The 20,527-nt window shown below is 30.3% G+C and overlaps 1 protein-coding gene across 1 annotated transcript in view; it reads right to left on the reverse strand.

Annotated features, from left to right (window-relative positions):
• Positions 1-20,527, reverse strand: part of LOC129218834 (ubiquitin carboxyl-terminal hydrolase 47-like) — a 117,816-nt gene that overhangs the window by 78,418 nt on the left and 18,871 nt on the right. Inside the window, exons 3-11 of the mRNA XM_054853158.1 lie at positions 19,539-19,679; positions 17,387-17,506; positions 16,339-16,537; positions 12,898-12,994; positions 8,422-8,500; positions 8,175-8,241; positions 6,021-6,160; positions 3,216-3,305; positions 1,220-1,413 (exon numbers count right to left, since the gene is read on the reverse strand). Coding sequence (XP_054709133.1) covers positions 1,220-1,413; positions 3,216-3,305; positions 6,021-6,160; positions 8,175-8,241; positions 8,422-8,500; positions 12,898-12,994; positions 16,339-16,537; positions 17,387-17,506; positions 19,539-19,679 — 1,127 coding nt within the window. The remainder of the gene's footprint in view (positions 1-1,219; positions 1,414-3,215; positions 3,306-6,020; positions 6,161-8,174; positions 8,242-8,421; positions 8,501-12,897; positions 12,995-16,338; positions 16,538-17,386; positions 17,507-19,538; positions 19,680-20,527) is intronic.

The raw sequence follows: 20,527 nt of genomic DNA on the forward strand, positions 1-20,527 counted from the left end.
TCAACAAAGGAGGAGCATTTTAACTTTTGATGCTTGAATCTAATACTATTTTCTTTAAAGGAGTTTCTGACTCATTAGATTTCATCTTCAATTATAGGGGAATGTTCCCAAGAAATATGAAAAATTTTAATCTTAAAGTTCCGTATTGGCTATAAGCCACGGGGAGCTTTTGAGTAATAGTATATCTAATAAGCGAATTTTTGTAAAAAACGGAAATTAAGACCTCAAGATTTATCTTGGTTCAGATTCTCGACCATTGTCCACGGCCCAGTAACACGCTGTTCGCGGCCCACAAGTGGGCCGCGGCCCATGGGTTGGGAACCACTGCTTTAGACTTATGTTTGCTCTGGAAAAGCCTTGATTCAAAACTTACATTATGATTACTTTTAATGTTGCTGTTGTTAGGCAACGAATTTTCGAAACAATGGGTTTAATCTTTAATCATTTGATGTGGAAATTACATGACATTTACTGTTTTTGATCACGACGTTCTTAAACTAAGTTTTTTAGCAATAAATTATAGCCTAAGTTGTTCCCCGATTATGTAGCTATCTATGGTGAAAAAATGGTTAAAATCCCTCCAGTAGTTTTGAAGTTTACTCCGAACATCCGGACAGAGATTAGTCCTTTATGTATGAAGATGAGAATGCAAATCCTAAGAAAGCAATAAATGTCATGCTTGCTCCAGAGAGGCCTTGATTCAAAATTTACATTATGATTACTTTTAATGTTCCTGTTGTTAGGCAACGAATTTTCGAAACAATGGGTTTAATCTTTAATCATTTGATGTGGAAATTACAGGAAATTTACTGTTTTCGATCACGACGTTCTTAAACTAAGTTTTTTAGCAATAAATTATAACCTAAGTTGTTCCCCGATTATGTAGCTATCTAGGGTGAAAAAATGGTTAAAATCCCTCCAGTAGTTTTGAAGTTCACCCCGGACATCCGGACAGAGATTAGCTCTTTATGTATAAAGATTAAAATTTCAGAATATTTTTTTTTTTTTTTGAATAATTGCTATGACCTAGAAAAAAATTCTACGAATTCCAAATATGTGCAAAACCAATCACTGTGATGAAATTTAAAATGATCTGTGCAAAAAAGTTTGAAAACTTTATCCATATTTTAGTTTTAGGGGGATGACCCACTTACCCCAATCAACACTAATTTAAAAATATAATTTTGTGAAAAAAAGGATACAATGTCAAAAGATTTACCTGTCATTTAACTTGATGCGATGCATTGTATTTGGATCAAAATCAAACCGTTTTAACTGAAGAGTTAATAAGTATGGAAATTTAATAAATTTTAATCCCTTATGGGCATCACATTTTTTATTGCACTGTTCACAAAAATACTGATTTGAGCCTTGAAGTATCTCAGGTGTAACAAATGCCTGTAATGCTTCACCCTGAAAAATATTACAGATATGCAAAATTAATCAATTTGTGTAGACATATAGATTCTTTCAAATTAACAAGCAGCTTAACTAAATATGTTTAAATTTAAACAGATAAGGCAACAATATTTGCAGACAAAATATTTTAAAATCAAAGAAATTAAAACCAATAGGGAAGTTTTGAAGAGAGCAAAACTTCCTAGTCCCAAACACCGAAAAAAAAATTCTAATTTTTCTCTCAACTTGCCTAAATATTCACCTGCTGCAACGATTACTGAAATAAATAAAGTTAAGACTCAAGCAAAAATTTATTTTTTAATCGCAAAAATTCATTATTATATGTTTTTATCTTTTATCAAAAGAATAATTGAATGGTCAGCTGGAACAACATTTAATATTACAAAACCAGTTTCATAGGCGAGTGTTTTTTTCTGAGAGTGTAATTAAATTTGAAAAAGTTGCCAAAAATATGTCACATTCAACATTGATCTACTGAAATAAACATTTTCCTCCAAAAGCTTTAAGATAAACCCAAAGTTTAACGAACTAACAAGCATTATTTAACTGGAAAACCAATTTTGAAAAAAAAAAAAACCACACATCTAACATTGTTCTAGCCAACTGCTCAATTGTACAAAGTACAAAAGAAAAGAACACAAATATACTAATTTTTGTTTTTATAAGTTTTTGGTCAAATTCATTATTCTATTATATCTCTATTGTTACAATAACAACCAACTCAAGGTTTCTATCTTTTTCTAGGCATTATTACTATCATGATCAAACATGGGTTAAGTTTTTGAGTAATAATGAAAAATGAAACAGTTATACAGTGAAACCTCTCTCGGAGAGCAATATAATTACTTTAATACATAATCTAGGCAATTATAACACATAAAAGAGTGTTTGAGGCATTTCTAAAGGGGAAATAGAATTTTATTTATTATTTACATTTTTTGAAGAAAGGATACAATTTGTGACTAAGTTTTTACTCTTCTCCTACAATTGATTTCAAATTTGTTCCTCAGTTAAAAATGTAAATCTCTAGCCAATTTATTTGCCACTGCATCCGAATTTCCGAGGGCAATCTATTTTCCCCAAAATCACTTCAGTTGAAAGTTTAGCTTGCTGACAATTACAAAATGTATTAGTAAATTGATCGTCTAAGGTTGAATTAGTGCCTAAAGGGCACAAAAATTTATTTGTTGTAAAAACTTCAATAGTGCTCACAGCGAACTGACTTGTAAAATTAAATCAATCTCAAATTAATATTAGATTTGATTGAAAAATGCTATTTTTGTTACCCAGAAGACGTTTCTCTCAGTTGACACTGTAATTATCAAAGCACTCTTCTGTTGTTTCATGCTGGAAAAAATTCGAAAACTTACTCTATTAATTCTCTTGCCGATTTTCTATGCTCATATGAATACATTGATCGAGATTCATGAAAATGTTCTTTTGCAGTGCAGTTTACAACCCAGATCACATACACACTGACCAACTAATAAAATAAGCGTGAGTGACATTTTTACTTCGAAATTTCTCCTTGAACTGAAAGGCTGTTGATTAGAAGAGGGATATGAAGAGATTTTCCTGAAAAATTTGATGAACGCATACACCGGGCCGCCGTTCAGAAGTGTTGGGTGGCCGTTGCTAGGGGTGTTTTCAACATTAATTCTATGGGCTAGAAAATCCGTGCCACAAAAAAATGGCCATTAAGAGGGGTGGCCGTTTGAAGAGGTTTCACAGTACAAGTTAAATTAATAATTTTAAGTTGCCCTTGATTTTCCATGGAAATGATCTTGGGTACTTACCACACTTCCATATGATTGACTAGAACCGAAAGGTCGAACAACTAAAGGAACATCAAGAAAAGTATCTTCTCTTGCACTTTCATATCCACACTGGAAAAATACAACAATTTCTTAGTTATAGATGCAAAATTAGGTTTGAGCCTCACTGTACATATATAACAGCACCAATTAATCTAATGACATTTCAAATGAAACATCAATCAACTGAACATAAGTCAATGATGTTGAAAATCCAGCCCAGTTTTGATAAAACCAGTCACAGTGAGGCACCATTTACACGTTTTTTGAAAGGACTGTATGAAAAAAGCATATAATTGAAAAAAGTACAACGGGTATACGTTAAAATATATTTGACACTGCAGGGCCAATTTAAAAAACATATAAAAAGAGAAGCATATAAATGGTGTTTCACTATATATATGTATATATATATACACACACATATATATATTTTTTTTAAGAAATGAAAAATTTAGCAATCAAGCACATAACCATTTAACAATTAGTATTTTCCCAAAAGTAGGCAACTGCCTATAATTTGATAGCTGGAACCAAGTTTTTTTAAATAAATTAGAAAATAACTGGTTATGAAATAGCGTGTATCTAAATTACTTCTAGCTTTCAAAGTAACTGAAATATTGGCAAGATACAAAAGGAACATAATCTCAAGCACTGCATACAATTTACAGGAAATAAAACATTCAATACTGACAGGTTTTTGAAAAATATAGAAAATATAAAATTAAATCAAATTGCATGATATGTTTGAAATGTTGTGAAAATTGTTCCAATTGCCAAAATAAATCACAATTCTGAAAAGTTTATATATATATATATATATATATATATATTAGAGGACCCGACAGACGTTGTTCTGTTCAAACTTTGTAAATTGAAAAGTTAAAAAATTTCAATAAACTATCAAGCATTTGAACCGTTTTGTTGAAAAAAAATATGTAAAAAGAAAATGTTTTAAGCTGCTTCGTGTCAAAATGCGTATATTTATTACAACTTGATTTATCTTATGCTCACTGAGCAGTTGTTTTATTAACTATTTTTTCTTCCGTACTTGATGGTTTGTTCCTTCAGTCTTAATCAAAGGATAAAAAGCGCCCTCAGATATTAAGTTTAAAAAACTAACTACCCATCTAAAACGAACGGGAAATCCCACTGCAACATCCCCCATATGAGGCAGTGAGAAGCAAAGGGATGCAAGTGGACTATTTTAAGTTTCGAGTAAAACGCGTTTAAAGATCAGATCCTAGGTAGGCTTTCATCGAAATTGTTTTATAAATCATGCTGTACAGCAGCACCTACCAGGACTACTATTACAATCTCTTGCCCCAAGAGATTGTAATTTAAACCCAGAGGTGAACCTCTCCTCTGAAGAGGGGAGGTTCACCTACCATTTGTACTGGTTACCTCCAAATTTTTAATTTTGCCACTTGCATCCCTTTGCTTCTCACTACCTCATATGAAAAAGAATAAAATAATCGAAAGGATATCGTTTTAAAAAATGATAAAGGTAAAAACTGGTCTCTTAATAAGCGAAAATCACTCCTCCCCCCCACACACACACACATCACGATGTAAAATAAACATTCTTCAACTAAAATGACTAAACACTCTTTAAAACCGTAAAACAATTTTTTGCAATTTGAAATATTTCGCCAAATAAACAAAAAATACAATAAATTACATTAATCGTAGCTTTAAAATGTAAACAAATGATCACGCAACTCTATTGTTTCTAGCAAAAGTCGCCAAGCCACCACGTTACTGTTATCTAGCCGATCAGTGAGCGAAGCCAACTCCGACCGATGAGCAGTTCGATCTTTTGAACAAAAACTTTTTAAACTTCATATATTGCCTAATTTGTTCTTCCCACCAAAGATAAAGAGATCTTCCACTGCACTGATCTTTTGTGTACAGAACTACCCTAATGTAATTTATCTGGACGAAAATAAAATTTGTGTTTCGTCTTTTAATTCCATCATCTCTTCCTTTATTAATGTACTGATTAGTTAGATAATCCTTAAAGTATTCTTGACATTGGTGCCAAAACTCTGATGGATTTGAGATTTGAGCCGAGAAACAAATGTTGCTAGATACGGTACTTACGGTACCTAAAATCTTTGCTTTCAAGAAATGAAGGCTTCACTCCTCTCCTTACGTTTTATCTATTCTCAATTGACATATCACAGTAGGAAATTTCATTACAAAAAGCAGAGCTGGCTTTCTTATTGTCTTTTGGCAACAGGTAAAATATTTATTTCAGTTCTCGCTCAACAATAGGACAAAATAAATATTAATCATTTGGGAGATATAAGCATCCAATGTTTAAATTAATTAATTAAATAACAAAAACGTTTCTGATTCAATCCATCGCGCTTCAAAACCATGCTTGCCACAACTTAATTACACGCAAAAACATTTGATCAAAATCGGTCCAGCCGTTTAAAAGCCTTATGATGACAAGCGTCCGCACAGAAGATTTATATATATATATATATATATATTATTATTAAAAGAAAAGTAATTTACAACAAAGCACTATTCATTTAAAGTTGATTTCTAATATATAATAGTTCACTTCAGAATTTATTTATTTTTTTCTGGACAGTAAAAAAGCAACAAGGAAGCAACAAGGTTTGGAAAATTAAGAAATGCTTTTTTCAATAAGTCACTACCATATATATATATATATATATATATATATATATATATATATATATATACAATTAACATTACAAGAACAAAACAAATGTGAAAATATCAATTTTAAAATGAAATTCCATTTATTACCTCAAGGCATTTCACATAATCCTTCAACTTCCCTTCATACAATGTACTTATGAGATCAGATTGCTCTGTATTTTTAAATTTTTGTTCCAATGCATCAAACATAACCCTGCAGAGCTCTTGCACATCATGTTGTTGCCATGCTATAAATTAAAAAAATAATGAACCTAATGCATTAAATACATAATAAGTAAATCAAGCAACACAAGGGGTTCCCAATTTTTTATGCTCTATGCCCCCCCCCCCTTGAACACTGATGGGAGGTCAGGCCTCTCCCTTTCCCCACGATTTATGTGGTTAAAAGCAGTACAACAAGCAGTACAGTTGGAAATTAAATTGCATTAGGATAGATAGAGCTAGTTATTTAAAAAAAAAATCTAAATAATTTCCCACACAAAATGTATTGCTACACATAACTTAATTTGGAACATTTTTCTATTAGAATATATAAAATCCGAGAAATAAATAAATACAAATTTTTTTGAAGTAATATAGGATTCATATTCGGCTAGCAAGCGCATCATGAATATTAAATTCGTAATGTTCATTAAATTCTTAATATTCATATATGACCATGAGTTAAATTATTGCTTGTTATACTTTTTATTTTATTTTTTATATACTAACACTTTCTCTGAAATTCTTCATCACCCTAGGGCCATAATGGTAGAGGCCTTCTCGTGGTGAGACTAGAATAACCTTAAATCTCCACCTTCCACCTGCTATGAATGTTTAACTAAATCTGTACCTAGTTTGTGACTTGCAGGTTATGGGGTAATCAGGCAGGCAATGGGGGCCATTGGACCAAGGTCTATACTTGAATCAATGGCATTTAAAGTTGTAAATGGATTGATTTGTTTAATGAGGGAACAGGGGTGTTCATGCGCCCCCCATCATGAGAATAAATCCGTAAAGCCTTCTATTATAGACAGTGTGTTCACTCCATTGATTATCACCCTAAGAGGAAAGAGATTGAGAACTCTAGCCCTTTCAGGCGTGGTGTCCAGTATACTGGATATACTTTAAACAGCTGCTAATCATTTAGTAATTGAATAAATTACGCAATTTTTTCATAGTTAACACTTTATAGTCTGCTTATTATTATCTATGCAAAAAATTTTCATTTTGGGATTGACAACATTAAGAAATAGGGATAGGGAGAGAATGGGACTGGCTTATTTTCCCAACCACGGATTCTCGTCGCAAAAGCAAGTTTTTTTTTCTGTTTTTTTAAAAATACATAATTTTTTATTAATCATTTCAAATGCTTATAATATGTTTTGTTATTGTTCAGAGAATATTTTACAAAGAAGTTTGTTTGATGTTTTATCCTTTTATTAGATGAAATATGTATTTCAATAACATATGTCTGGATTATTGGGCGTGTCATAACTCTTTTAATTTCTCACCTATAAACTTGAAATTTTGTCTATAAGATATTGTTTACCATAGTACACTGTCCACCAAATAAAAACACTTTTGGTTAAGTATTTCAAAATTCCATCTGAAATGGCTAGGTTAAGAAGGCATGCATTACATGATCTATTTGTAACAAAATGTTTTACTCAAAAAAAAAAATTACACTGCAAAGTTCATGAATTCATAGTTCTTAAAATTTGTTCATTTCAAAGAATACTCTGGAAACTGAAAACCACTCCAAGGCAAGAAAAAAAAAGTAAGAAATGCACAAGGTATGCATGACTAAGAGCAAATTTCTTTTTAAAGCATATGCTTTAAGTATTTTTTAAACATTAACTGCACAACAAAAATCAGTTTAATAACTTCACTGATATGCATTGAAGAAAGGTAATTTGTAAGTTCAAACACCTGTGAGTACTGAGTCATTCTCGTAAAAATTTGTGTATCAGTAAGATGTTTCTCTTTACGTTACTTTCCAACTAAATCATTACTTTCATTTTTAGAAATTAATTTACCAGATGAAAAAAAATAAACTGTATCATAAAACAGCTGCTTTAAATTGAGTTGAAGATGAAAAATCTACTGCCAGTGCCCAGACAAAATGTGACTGTGGTTATGCAAGTACAACTAAATGGTCATAAAACATATTCTATTGAAAGATTTGGATTACTTTAATAATATGCATTTTGCCTTTTAATTTTTTTTTTTTTTATAAATATTTTCCTTTTCTTTACATACCTTCACTGCTATCCCATCCAAAGCTTGTGGTTAGCTCTGTAGTTCCAACAGCAGGTTTTTTACTAGTCTACAACACAATAGAAAGAAATTTAAATATTCTTTCTTCAATGTTAAACTGAACATAAATCTTCAAAATGTAAAGATTTTACATACACTGTACATTCAAAATAACTGTGTGCAATAGTTAAATTTACACAAACGCGTAAAATGCTTCATAAAAACAAGAAAACATTTTAAATTTATATACCTGAAGTTGAAGAAAAAGCTTTTGAAGTTGAAAAGGTATACTTTTTGAACCTTCATCTTCACTGCCATCAAATTCCCATCTAAAAACAAAATTGTTTTTATTTTGATAGACATTTCCATAATTAATTCAAAAAATGATTTTTTCCTCTACAAACTTATGCTTATTATTCACATTTACACTACTGATCTTTAAAACTAGTAAACTATGAAAGTAACAAGCAACAAATATTAAGTGGCTAATGTCATCTGTATAAAACTACAGTTTGACAAACCTATTTTACATTAAAATATTGCATCACAAACTGGTTCTAATGTGAAACTGTTCTTCTAACTAAACAGGAGAAACACTACCACATGGCAGGTTATGCATGCATAAAAATGCAGACAACAAGGATTATACAGGGTATCTGCTACATTTCAAGTTTTGAAATCCATGACTTTCCCTGACTTTCCGTGACTTCTGAACGTAACTTTCCATGTCTCACGGAATGCAATTATTCCAGAAAAAACATTAATTTTTCAAATGTGTTTTGTGAAAATAAAATTGCAACCATCTGATCTATGCTTTGGACATATGTTTATAAAAATTCAAATTAAAGTAAAATGTAACTAGCTCAGCTACCATTATAACTAAAAATCAATTTATGCATTTTTCAACTTGATTATTTTGCTACCAATTATATACATTTATCAATCTAAAATTTCTGGAAATATTTTGTAGATTCAATAAATCATACAAAATTTTTATGAAAGGTAAGAATTTACATGAAAACAAATTTATTATTTTTTCTCAGAAAAAAAGTAATACACAAGAATTTTTCAATCTAAAAATACTGAAAAAAAGTTTTAGTTCCAAAATGATTTTTCAAGAGAAGCTTTAAACATACAGCAATAATGATATAAAACTACTGGTGAACAGCAAAACATTTAAGCTTGCTTTTTTTTCTCTTGCATTTTTTAAAATAAATATTTTATTTATAAACAAATAATGAATCTAAAACTTTTTTTAAAGCTAGTAGTTTTCTAAAAAAAATCTGTGACTAGCAATAATTTATTAAATACTAAAATTATGTTCACAATAAATAAAATAAACAAATAATCAGAAAAAAAATATATATTAAATAACTTACCAGGTATTACTGCCAAAGTTTTAGGACAGGCTACAATATTGAAGAAATTCCCGACTGAAAATTCCCTGATTTCTGTATTTTATCATTGTCCTAAGCGCCCTTAATTAATTCTTTAGACCAATTTCATATTTTTAAAATGGTCATTAACTTAAGACACTGCTGAAAATTGATAATTTTTATGAGTCTCTTAAATCAACTCAGAAGCAAATGACTTAAAATTTTTCAGTTGAATGAGAGCGATAAAATTAGAAATAAACAACTCCCTAACTAAACTACACAATTAGACAAATAAGGAGTTTAAAAATAATACTAAACACAAAACTATAAACGTCCAAAAGCGGAATAACAGAGTTAAGTAAATACGAGCGAGTATTGTAGAAGCAAATGCAATCGGATTTCGAAATGCGTGAAAAATCGGGGCTGACAGGTAAAAGCGCAAGAAACGGCTAAGATGCTTAAATTTTGCACCTAAATTGTAGAATTTAATAAATATTCTTGAACCAAAATCCATGACCAGATGTCAGTTTCCATGACTTTTGAGCATTTTTTGCTGAAAATCATGACTTTCCATGACTATTTTCGATCATAGTCAAAATCCATGACATTCCATGACTTTTCATATGCGCGGACACCCTGATTATAGTTTTTTCAGGCCTTAGAAAAAAGAGGAAACTTGTAATATCTCAACCATCATCAGGTATGCCAACCTTGGAGAAACACTTTGAGGAGCATCTGTGGTGATTTTAAGAAGCAATTTAAAATTTTGAGGAGCAGTATTTTGTAGAAAAATTAATAAAAATACCTTTTATCTAAAATTGTTTTAAAGCTTTAATAAATCATTTTAAGCATGAGTATAAAAATAATTGTTTTTAAATGAATAAAACAGCTTTAAACACTTTCAATCTTTGAGTAGAAGCATCTTTAATTTCTCATATTTACATGTTTGTTATTTTAAAATAGCAAAATTTAAGTTTGAAAACTTTCGGCCGGGAAATGTGTAGCAAAAGAACTTCTTTGAGGAGCCACAGAGTTTCTCCTTTTTTGTGGAGCAGTTGGCAAGGGATGCATTAGGGATGCATCGATCAATCGCTCCTAACTGGTAATATGCAATGATTCAATCGCTCCTAACTGGTAATATGCAACGATTCAATCGCTCCTAATTGGTAACCTGCCGCTTTGCCAAAAATCATTACCCGCCACCAATTTTTTCTTTTCTTTTAACTAAAACTACTTTAAGTATGCTCAGAACTAGAGACTATGCTGAATGAGTTCAGAAACAAAAAATGTCTTTCTAAAACAAAAGGTAACATTGTCATTATAAATTACAAATAATAATAATTAAATATAGAATTTTAAAATTGTTCATTTTTTTAAATATTTGCAGAATGAATCCATTTTTTTTTTTTTTCTTTTTTCTTTTTAAGTAGGAGGTTATAAGATGGTTACTTATATGCAGGTCTGTCTCTTTCAAAACATGTGAGGGAACACTCAGATTCAAACTTTTTTCTTTGCTATTAAGGTAATGTATATGCAAACAATTAGAACATACATTTTATAATTTTTCCTTAAAATGACTACCTTTATCATTCAATAAAAGTTTAACTATTGTAAAACATGCTTGATTTTTTTGTAATTTTATGAACACTTGAAGCAATGTTAATCTTTTTAATTTATTCTTTTTCTATTTTATATTGATCTGCACATCTCATATACAATTGATATCTGCATACACCACAGCCTCAATACTTTTCTCTACACCTACCTTCAGCATCGTGTGAGGATTGCCTTATAATTTTCGTAAAAGGAAAAGGTACATATATTAAAGAGCTACTAATAGTTTAAAAAAATTCTATGCTTAAATAAAAACATCTATAGACAATGATCTGCTAAATAAATATTTGACCTTTCCTGTCTAGTTAACAACAGTACATAAAATAAGGCATTTGGTTTACAGAAATGAAGAAAAATTTTTAACTTCAATTTTGAAAAATTATGAAAATGGATAAAAATAAATCTGTTAACAAAAATAAACTAATACTTATTCTGGAAAGTCAAAAATTAACTTAAAAGAAAAAGTCGGTGAAAAAATTGAGAAAAACAGCAGAACCAAATTACCACACAACGTTAAATTTTGCTGTTCACTACAAATTTTTTACATCAGTTACTACTTAGACACTTGAAATTTAAAAGTTGATGTACATTTTATTGTCAATATGAGATGGATGGGTCCATATGCGCCATAAAGAATATTGTACGGAATTTAAAGCGAACTCAGACCAACTTCACAGTACTGAACTTATGTATCTGATTTAAGAACTTGGTTCATTTGCCTGACAAATGTATCTTCGTGGGAAATACAATGGCATTTGTACCACCAGCTCTTGATATTACAATTACAGCTCCAGCTTGGTTAAAGAGGACATGATTGCAAAAGTGATATCACAGCACATGAGAAGGCAAGGGTAAAACAGAATATGATTATAAGGATAATCAGATCAATCTTAGAATTGTTTTATACTAATTTTGATTCAGGATAGAGTACCATGAACAAATTAGAGATGTAAAACTAGATTATCTAAATCGAAGTCAAGAGTGCATCATCTGGAGTGGGCCAAGAAAATTTGTAAGAATTCCTTTTTGCCGATTTTTAATGTCTTCTTTAGAAAACTAGAATTTTAGAAAAATTTCCTTGAAGCATATTTTTAAATCAGAAAAACATTTAATATTTTGCTAAGTTTGCAAGATTGTTTTTTTCTTTTAAGATTAAAATTAATAAGATCTTTCATATAAACATTATTTATTGAAAATAAAACTCATAAAAAGCCACAAAACGTATACTGATGCTTTTTGTTCAATAAAGTAATGCACAGTAATAAAAAATGCGGATTAATTAAAAAAACCATTAAAAAATAATAAATAATCATGATAAACTTATAAACTTCATTTGGCAGTAAAGTTTTGTTGGACTTTTTGGAAAGATGGGCCAAAACAATTGTTTTTTTAATATATGCAGCATAAATTTTTTAATTGACACACAATGAATTTTTTGTTTAATATCAATTACAAACATAAAAAAATTACTGCAAAACTAAATTTTATATTCTTACGTACCAAATCACAATAAATATTCCTTAATCAATAGAATTAGATATTTTAACAATAATCATTAACCTATGAGAAATATTTAAAAAAATTTATTCATACAAAATTGATAAGAACATTTTTAAAAACAGAATCATATTTATCAGCATATTAACAAAATCCACTGTTAAGTATACAAGCATGTAACAAAAAAAGGTATTTACGAAGAAAATTGATTCAAAATTACAATATTAAGAAATGTTTACCTATATAATGCATTCCTAAATTCAGGTGTCATGAAGAGAGTTTGTAAAAGACTATTTAAATAGCATGTCATTGCTTGATTAACTAATCCTACAAAACCTGGAAAAAAATGCTTGTTAACTTTAAAAAAACAAATCCAAGAACAAGCTAAAGTCATCCTTTCTTTTTATTTTTCAGTATATATATAGGGTAGCAGCAACAGTAACAGACATGTGTAAGACATTGCTCTCAGGTTAACTCAATTTTCTGAACCTTATAATGTATTTAGAGTTTTAAAACTATGTTTCTCTCATGCAACTACATCTCATCTAACGTTTGGCTGTTTCTAGATCCTCTAAATTAGTTAATTCTATTTTTACTTTCTCCATTTCGAAAAAAGGTCCAACCCCCAACAGACACCGACAATTCTGATGATACCCAGTAACAGATAGGATAAGGAAAGGACGAGTGGACAGAATTCCCCTTTTCTCTTCAAAATGTGCAAAAACTCTTTTCCTTTTTAGACCTATAACCTTATTGAATTCAAATAAACATGAAACACTGGCAGACCTTGTGGTGGCAGTTCATAAACTTCCACTAGTGCCTTGTAAATACCAACCGGCTCATAAATTCACTCTGATAACACTAGATGGTTTGCACCGTATTCATGGGTAGCAGCAACATCAGTTTTACCCGCCTAAAATTCTTATTATTTAAATCCAAACTTACGACTGCCTGTTACTGGACCGTTGTCTGTTACTGGTGTCGTTACCCAATATATTGGAATTATTTTTTTATGATTTAAAGAAATATTTAATATAACATATAATACACCCTAAACTAAAAAGTTTAAATGATGATTACTGATGCATTTTGATAAAAATAAGACAGAACTGGCAAAACAGCAATATAGTAGCACAAAAAAACAGCCTCAAAATCCAAAGCAATGCTTCTGAAATTTTTAGCTTCAAAAAATAAGGATAAGACAGAAAAACAGGATAAGGATTTTTTTTTAAAAAAAAAGAGAGAGAGAAAAAAACTTACAAGTGGTTGAATAGCAAGAGATCATATTTCACCCTTTATGAGAAAAGTAAAATATGGTCTTTTTTTTCAGAACTACTATTTGACGGTTATTTTAATTGCATTTATATGTTATGCACTTAACAATTACAGTAAACCCTCGTTTTACGCGGGGGGGGGGGGTATGGGGTTTCGATTATACGTTGTTTAAGTATTGACACCTTTATTTTATTCTACGCGGAGGAGATTCCGTTTTACATGGATGCGGAAATGCAAACAGATAAAATTTTCCACTCTTTCAAAATCCAAACTTCTTAAGATTGGAGATTATGCAGAATCAGCTGCATTTTGGTGTGCTAATAATCGAGCTTGGGCCACTGGAGACATTTTATGTGATTGGTTCCAGAGCTCTTTCCAGAAGTCACGTTATTAAACTCACAAAGTTCAGAACTCACTGGAAAAAGAGCTTTTACCAAAACCAACAAGTAGACCAACGTTGGTGACATACAACCAAAAATGTTCACATTGAAAATTTTGAGCCATTCCATGATAATAGAAATGAGCTTTCTGATTTGTTAGTGAAGGAAGATTCTATCATGGAAATGATGCAAGTGATCATGGATGCTTTAATGCTCTGCAAAGAACTACAGAGAAAAATTCCTAATAACTGCCAAAAGTGCATCATAGTCAGCTCCTCTCTATAAACAAGACACGAAATTAATTTATATTTTCTTTATGCATGTTGAGCATAAAAGTCGATATGAGTACACATTAAACTTATTATACAATTAGTCATCACTAGAATGAAGTATTTTGCTATCTACGGAACCAAACCCTTATTTTAACACTAGTATTAGGTTTCAATTCACACGGCTTTTCCATGGAACGTAATTCCCGCGTAAAACAAGGGTCTACTGTATATAAATTTATTCAAAAAGCAATTTTTAAAATTCAATTAGATTTTTATTTAAAAAATATTGGCAAAATTTTATAATTTACAACAAACATCGCACAATTATTAAAACAAGTATTTGTGTTGTGTGTGAAATTTTTTTTCCTCCTTTAATGTATCCATTAAAGCAAAACAACAAAAAAAAATTTTTTTTTTTCTTTTTTCCCCAAGACATATATACAAATATATATTCTATGCACACAATATTTACAGAGATACAGCTAAAGTATTTTTCAAGGCGTGAATTATACTCTACATTTCTTATAGAGGTGAAATTTTTAATATAACATATACAGAAGCAGCAAAGCCCACAATACTGACAGATTCTATATTAAGATTTAAAAAACTAACTTCCTAGGGATGAAATGGAAGATGGTAAAGAAAGAAGAGACCTACAGTTTAAAATAATTAAAATGAAACCAAAAATGCTAAAGTTTTTAATGATTGAAGAATTTTTGAAAATGAAATTATGCTTAAGGGTTCATTATCTGGTTGGTCTACTCTACACTTGCAGGAATGTTTTTGAGGAGTTTGCAGTAAGTGTACAACCCATATACAGAATAAAAATTTAGAAGTGCCAAATCTGGTAGACATTCTGTAATGCACAATGATGTATTTTGAAATCACCCCTCAAACAAATTTGTGCACTTTAATAAAAATATATGTAGAATGTTTTTAAAAGAAGAAACACTTAAAACAAAGTTCTAAAAATTTGCTTATAAGACAAGAAATGTTCATCCACACATATGTTTGAAATATCTTCATTCTGATGCATGGTTTTTTTCTGCTAGCTGAAGGATAAAAGATACATTATGCAAAAAAAAATAAATAAATAAATAAATAAATAAAATAAAATAATAAAAAAAAATTAATTTGAATTTTGACATCTTGAATTCAAATTATGTTTTTCACAATCACGTTTCCTTTTGTGCGTATGCAGGCATGTGTGTGAGTGTGTTTGTGTCTGCATGCAGGCGTGTGTGTGGGTATGTGTGTGAGTGTGTGTGTGTGTAGGTATGTGTTTGTGTCTGTGTGCAGGTGTGTGTGTAGGTATGTGTTTGTGTCTGTGTGCAGGTGTGTGTGTAGGCGTGTTTGTCTGTGGGCAGACGTGTGTGTGTATATGTGTGTGTGGGGGGGTATGTGAGTGTAGGCATGCGTGTGTGTATGTATGCGTGTAGGATATGGATGCAACCTGGAGACGGTTTTCGCTAGAGGAGCAGCACCGTGAGGCCGGTCGATGGTGGTGCTGACAGAGGGAGGCGGGAGAAATAAAATCATAGCACGCCAAAAAAAGTCAAGTGAGAACAATAAGCAATTGTGATTGCTCAAAAAAAAAACAATATTCTATAGTGCATCACCAGTATATTAGCAAATAGTTAAAAGTAGTCAAAATCAGGCAAAATGACCACATGATAGTTTTTTAAAATAAGAAATTTTAAAAAAATAAGCAATAACACACTCATACATAAAACATCAATTAAAAAATTCTAACCTGTATCTTGTCTTGTAAGGGCATTACTATAACTGTAAGAATATTCAGTACTTCCTGAAGTATATGGAGGTGGGGCTGGTGGAGGAACATAGGTACATGAACTATCTCCTCTATCAAGAGTTAATTTTCCTTTAATGCTTTCCATGTTGGATGCAAAACCCTCTGAGTCAAACGTAATTCCACTCAGAGAGTCCGAAACCTGAAATTAAAAATCCATATATATAATTACATGTGTGTGTGTGTATGTAAGCAACTCATTATAATTCAAACTCAAAGAAAAACAAAAAAAGGTTGAGTAGAAATAAAGGAAATTTTGCGGTTATAATCAAAAAAGTGAAAAACAATAAAATGCAATAATATATAACTCTAGCAAACAACAAAAAAAAGATAAATGACTTTTTTTTAATATGGGGTTTGTTTGTTTTTTACTACCAGCACATCTTTTTCAATTTTTATTTGCATTACAAGCACATGAAAAAGTAAACAAAAAAATTAATGAATAAAAGTGTTATTAATAAACTTAGTAGCATAAATTTTGCAACAGTTTCACTTTAAGTCTCTCTCTTCCAATGGTTTTGTGCATCAAAACAGTATTTTATGTTGAAAACACAGCCCTTTTTTTCTTAATGCAGATAAAATTAATATGCAAAAAAAAAGGGAATTTAAAGAAATTGGTTGAAACTTGAATATGTGTATGTCTTTTTTTTTTTCCACGAGCAGGTCAGACGAAGCATTTTAAATATTTCTATAGAATGAAGACGGAGCTTCTTGTATAATGCTGAAACCTGCCCAAGCAATTTCATTGCAGTTCGGACCCAATTGCATAGCATAAAGACATAGCTATTAAATCTTGTTAAGTAACAAAAAACACAAGCTTAAGATTAATATTCATCTTAATTTTTAAAGTTATTGAAAAAAAAACCTGGAACATCTGATAACAAAAAAATAAGTAGAACAATTGATGTATTTAAAATCTAAAACAATTACATTCTTTCATATTTTTTACACTTAAGTTAAATAAAAAACAAATAAATTCTCCAAAACTTACTTCTATTCTCTTAGGAGGCGTGGAATTCTTGTCACCAATTATTAAGTTATTTCTTTCATGCTCCCCACAGTCAAATCCCATTTCTTCAAGAGTTTGATCACCATGTTCATGCACATGAATCTGAAATTAAATATAATACTTTCAAAATCAGCAAAAGTAATTTAAAAAACAATTAATAAGCAATTTCAGTTTCATTAAAACTCTGATTTAGCAGTTCTTACTTAAGAATAACTGAAACTAAAACAAGTACATAATGTTAAATGTGTAATTGTTTGAACTTTTAGTGGAATACAAAAATATTGTGTATACAGCAGAACCTTGATCTCATTTTTTACAAGCCTGGCCTGGAAAAGGGGTAATAAACAGTTAAGCATTAAATAAGGGTCACTCAAATAGCCATTAAATGCTTTGATATAATTTTATGCGAAGTATATTCAAAGAGTTTAAAGTACAGCAACCAATTTATTGTTATGCATTAAAATTAATTTTAGATACCCCAATAATTGTAGTAGGTATACACTTGAACCTTGATTAATCAAGGTTTCTGTTAACTGAATTGATAATTTTACAAAGAAAGGTAACCGACTTTTTCAAAGAATAATGTGAATTTCATAAAATGATGAATTTTTAATATGAAAATTAAAATATTCTCTGGAAAATTTGTGTTTTTTTTAAAGCATCATTTAATATTTAACGGCACTGTAAAAAAAATGCAACTGACTACTTCAAGTTATTTTCCTGTTTCAGTTTTTTAACTATATAAACATTACTTTTTCTACGCTCATTTTCATCTTTTAAAAATATTCTATTGTATTTTTAATTAATCTATTTTAAAAATTTGAGATCCTGACAAGTTTTTCCACAAAATTTCTATTAACCAAGATTTCTGACATCCGAGGCACAAGTGGTCCCAATTGGCTCCAATAATACTTCTACCGCACTTCCAGATTTAGTTGAGTTTTAAAACTTCTGTAATTTCTAACAAACATTTTTCTTTGATCTCAAAAAAAAAACTCTCAATCACCGAGAGGTTTTTATAAGAATGGATTTTCACTCATTATGACAGCAACAAAAGTTAATAGTAATATGGCAATCAAAATAAAAATAATTCATCAGTTTTAAATTACGTTCCTACAGCAACCAATAAATTGTGGTATTTCAGTAGTAAGCAATTTTTATTTAAGGAAATAAATTATACCAATGAATCACACACACACAAACACAAGGATGCTTAAATTATGCAGAACCAATGAAGTGAGCTGTAAGCTTATACTTAAGTACACACTTCTTGTCTCTGTCACGATGGAGACTGCTAATTTCTTTTCTTACTGGAGTGTAAGGTTACAACTTCTTTTTTATTATGAAATCTGCTAATTTATGATTATTATTTAGACTGACTAACATATTTTTAAAATAAAATTATTTCTTTTATGGCTTGAAAATATTATTATATATATATATATATTTTTTTACAAAAAAAACCCTTTCAGGAAGCAATTAGATTTAGGTCCAGACAAAATTATTCTTGTTTAAAGATAGATTAGGATTTTTCAGTTGAAAAAAAAACATAATTAATATTTCAAAATGACTTCCTGTCTTGTAACACCAGAATGCTAAACCAGCGGTTCACACACCCAAATGAGTGTGGTTCTACTTTTCAAAGTATCCAATCTTTCTAGAGTGGTAGCAAAATATGCATTTCTTATTTCAACTTCCACATCTTTACTGTCCCTACATGACTACTCCACAATATTAAGAACTGCTATTATGAAAATTGCATCACAATGAACTTCAATGGCTCAACTTCATTATGGCTCAACAAATTGAGCTGTCTAACAGATTATTCCTTTGACATTAATATTGAGAGATTCCACATTTCATAAGGCCTAAATTATCCCTTTGGTTAAAATATAAAATGTAATGCATGAGGGGGAAATGGGGAAAAATAGTTGGCAAATATTCGGATAAATACATTAAAAGTAGGAATGCAGTGGATAATGAAAATATAATATGCGAGAAGAAACAACAATGACAATACTGAATAACGATTAGAACCAATATGAAAATACATAAAATTGGGCTAGGGGATTCAACTGTATTTCAGTTCAATTAAAATACAAATTTCAAGAAATTATGAAATGTAACAACATACAGTGGCTTTGTCCGATTTCCTTTGCAGTATTAGTTCAAATGTATCAGGATGATAACCAAACTTCTTGCTGACTTCTTGTACCAGCTGAGCACCAGTAGTTGAAGCGGGTAAATTTATTGCTGATTTTCCTCCATCATCCCACTAGAAAAAAGAAGCCAATTCAATTATTTTTAATAACTAGTAGGTTTAAAATGTTTTTAATGGAAATGTTAAACAGGGTGAAATTAATATAATTAAAACAATAGACATTCTTGCAATTATCAAAGCCTTGACTCATGACAAGGGCTGCCAGAGTCAAAAAGGCATCGAACTCTATCAATCAAAAATGCTCCAAAAAGGGGAAAATCTCATACAAAAATAAATAAATAAATAAAATATAACTTTTCATTCTAGCTAATGGTGGCAGTAAAATTATACTGTTCATTGAATCAAGCAATCCGTCTTGCTGCCCATCTAACAGGAAAAATTATTGCTTCCTGTTGTGTCTAAACATAGTACTCAAAAGTGTAATATTTTACACTGAAAACATGTTATGCTAATTAATGCACACATTAGTATTTTTCTTCCTAATGTGGAGCCATGAATGCTGTTTCGGTATGTCTATGGTACACTAGGTTAAGCATGTGAGGGGCAAGAAATTTGCTATTCCCCATTTTGGTTCTTGCGGGTGAATATGTTGCACTATAATTTGTACAATATGTCTTTTTGAGACTTTAAAATATTGATAGTGGTAGTTTGACTGCTTCAGGATATCATACATAAAAGGTTTATCATACATAAAAGTATGATATAATGTATGATGTTATCATACATTATATCATACATAAAATATGGTAAGCATATTTGAATGTAATTTACTTGTGGTTAAATTAGGTTATGTTTTGGTTCCAAAAAGTAACGACTTGACCATATTTACTTGATCTCCTCCCCCTCCCCCACTCTTTTTCTTTAACTATTTGTGTAATAAATTGAAAAAAAAAAGAGCTTTC

This window comes from Uloborus diversus, chromosome 1, assembly GCF_026930045.1.
Source record: "Uloborus diversus isolate 005 chromosome 1, Udiv.v.3.1, whole genome shotgun sequence".
In the NCBI taxonomy this organism is placed as follows: domain Eukaryota; kingdom Metazoa; phylum Arthropoda; class Arachnida; order Araneae; family Uloboridae; genus Uloborus; species Uloborus diversus.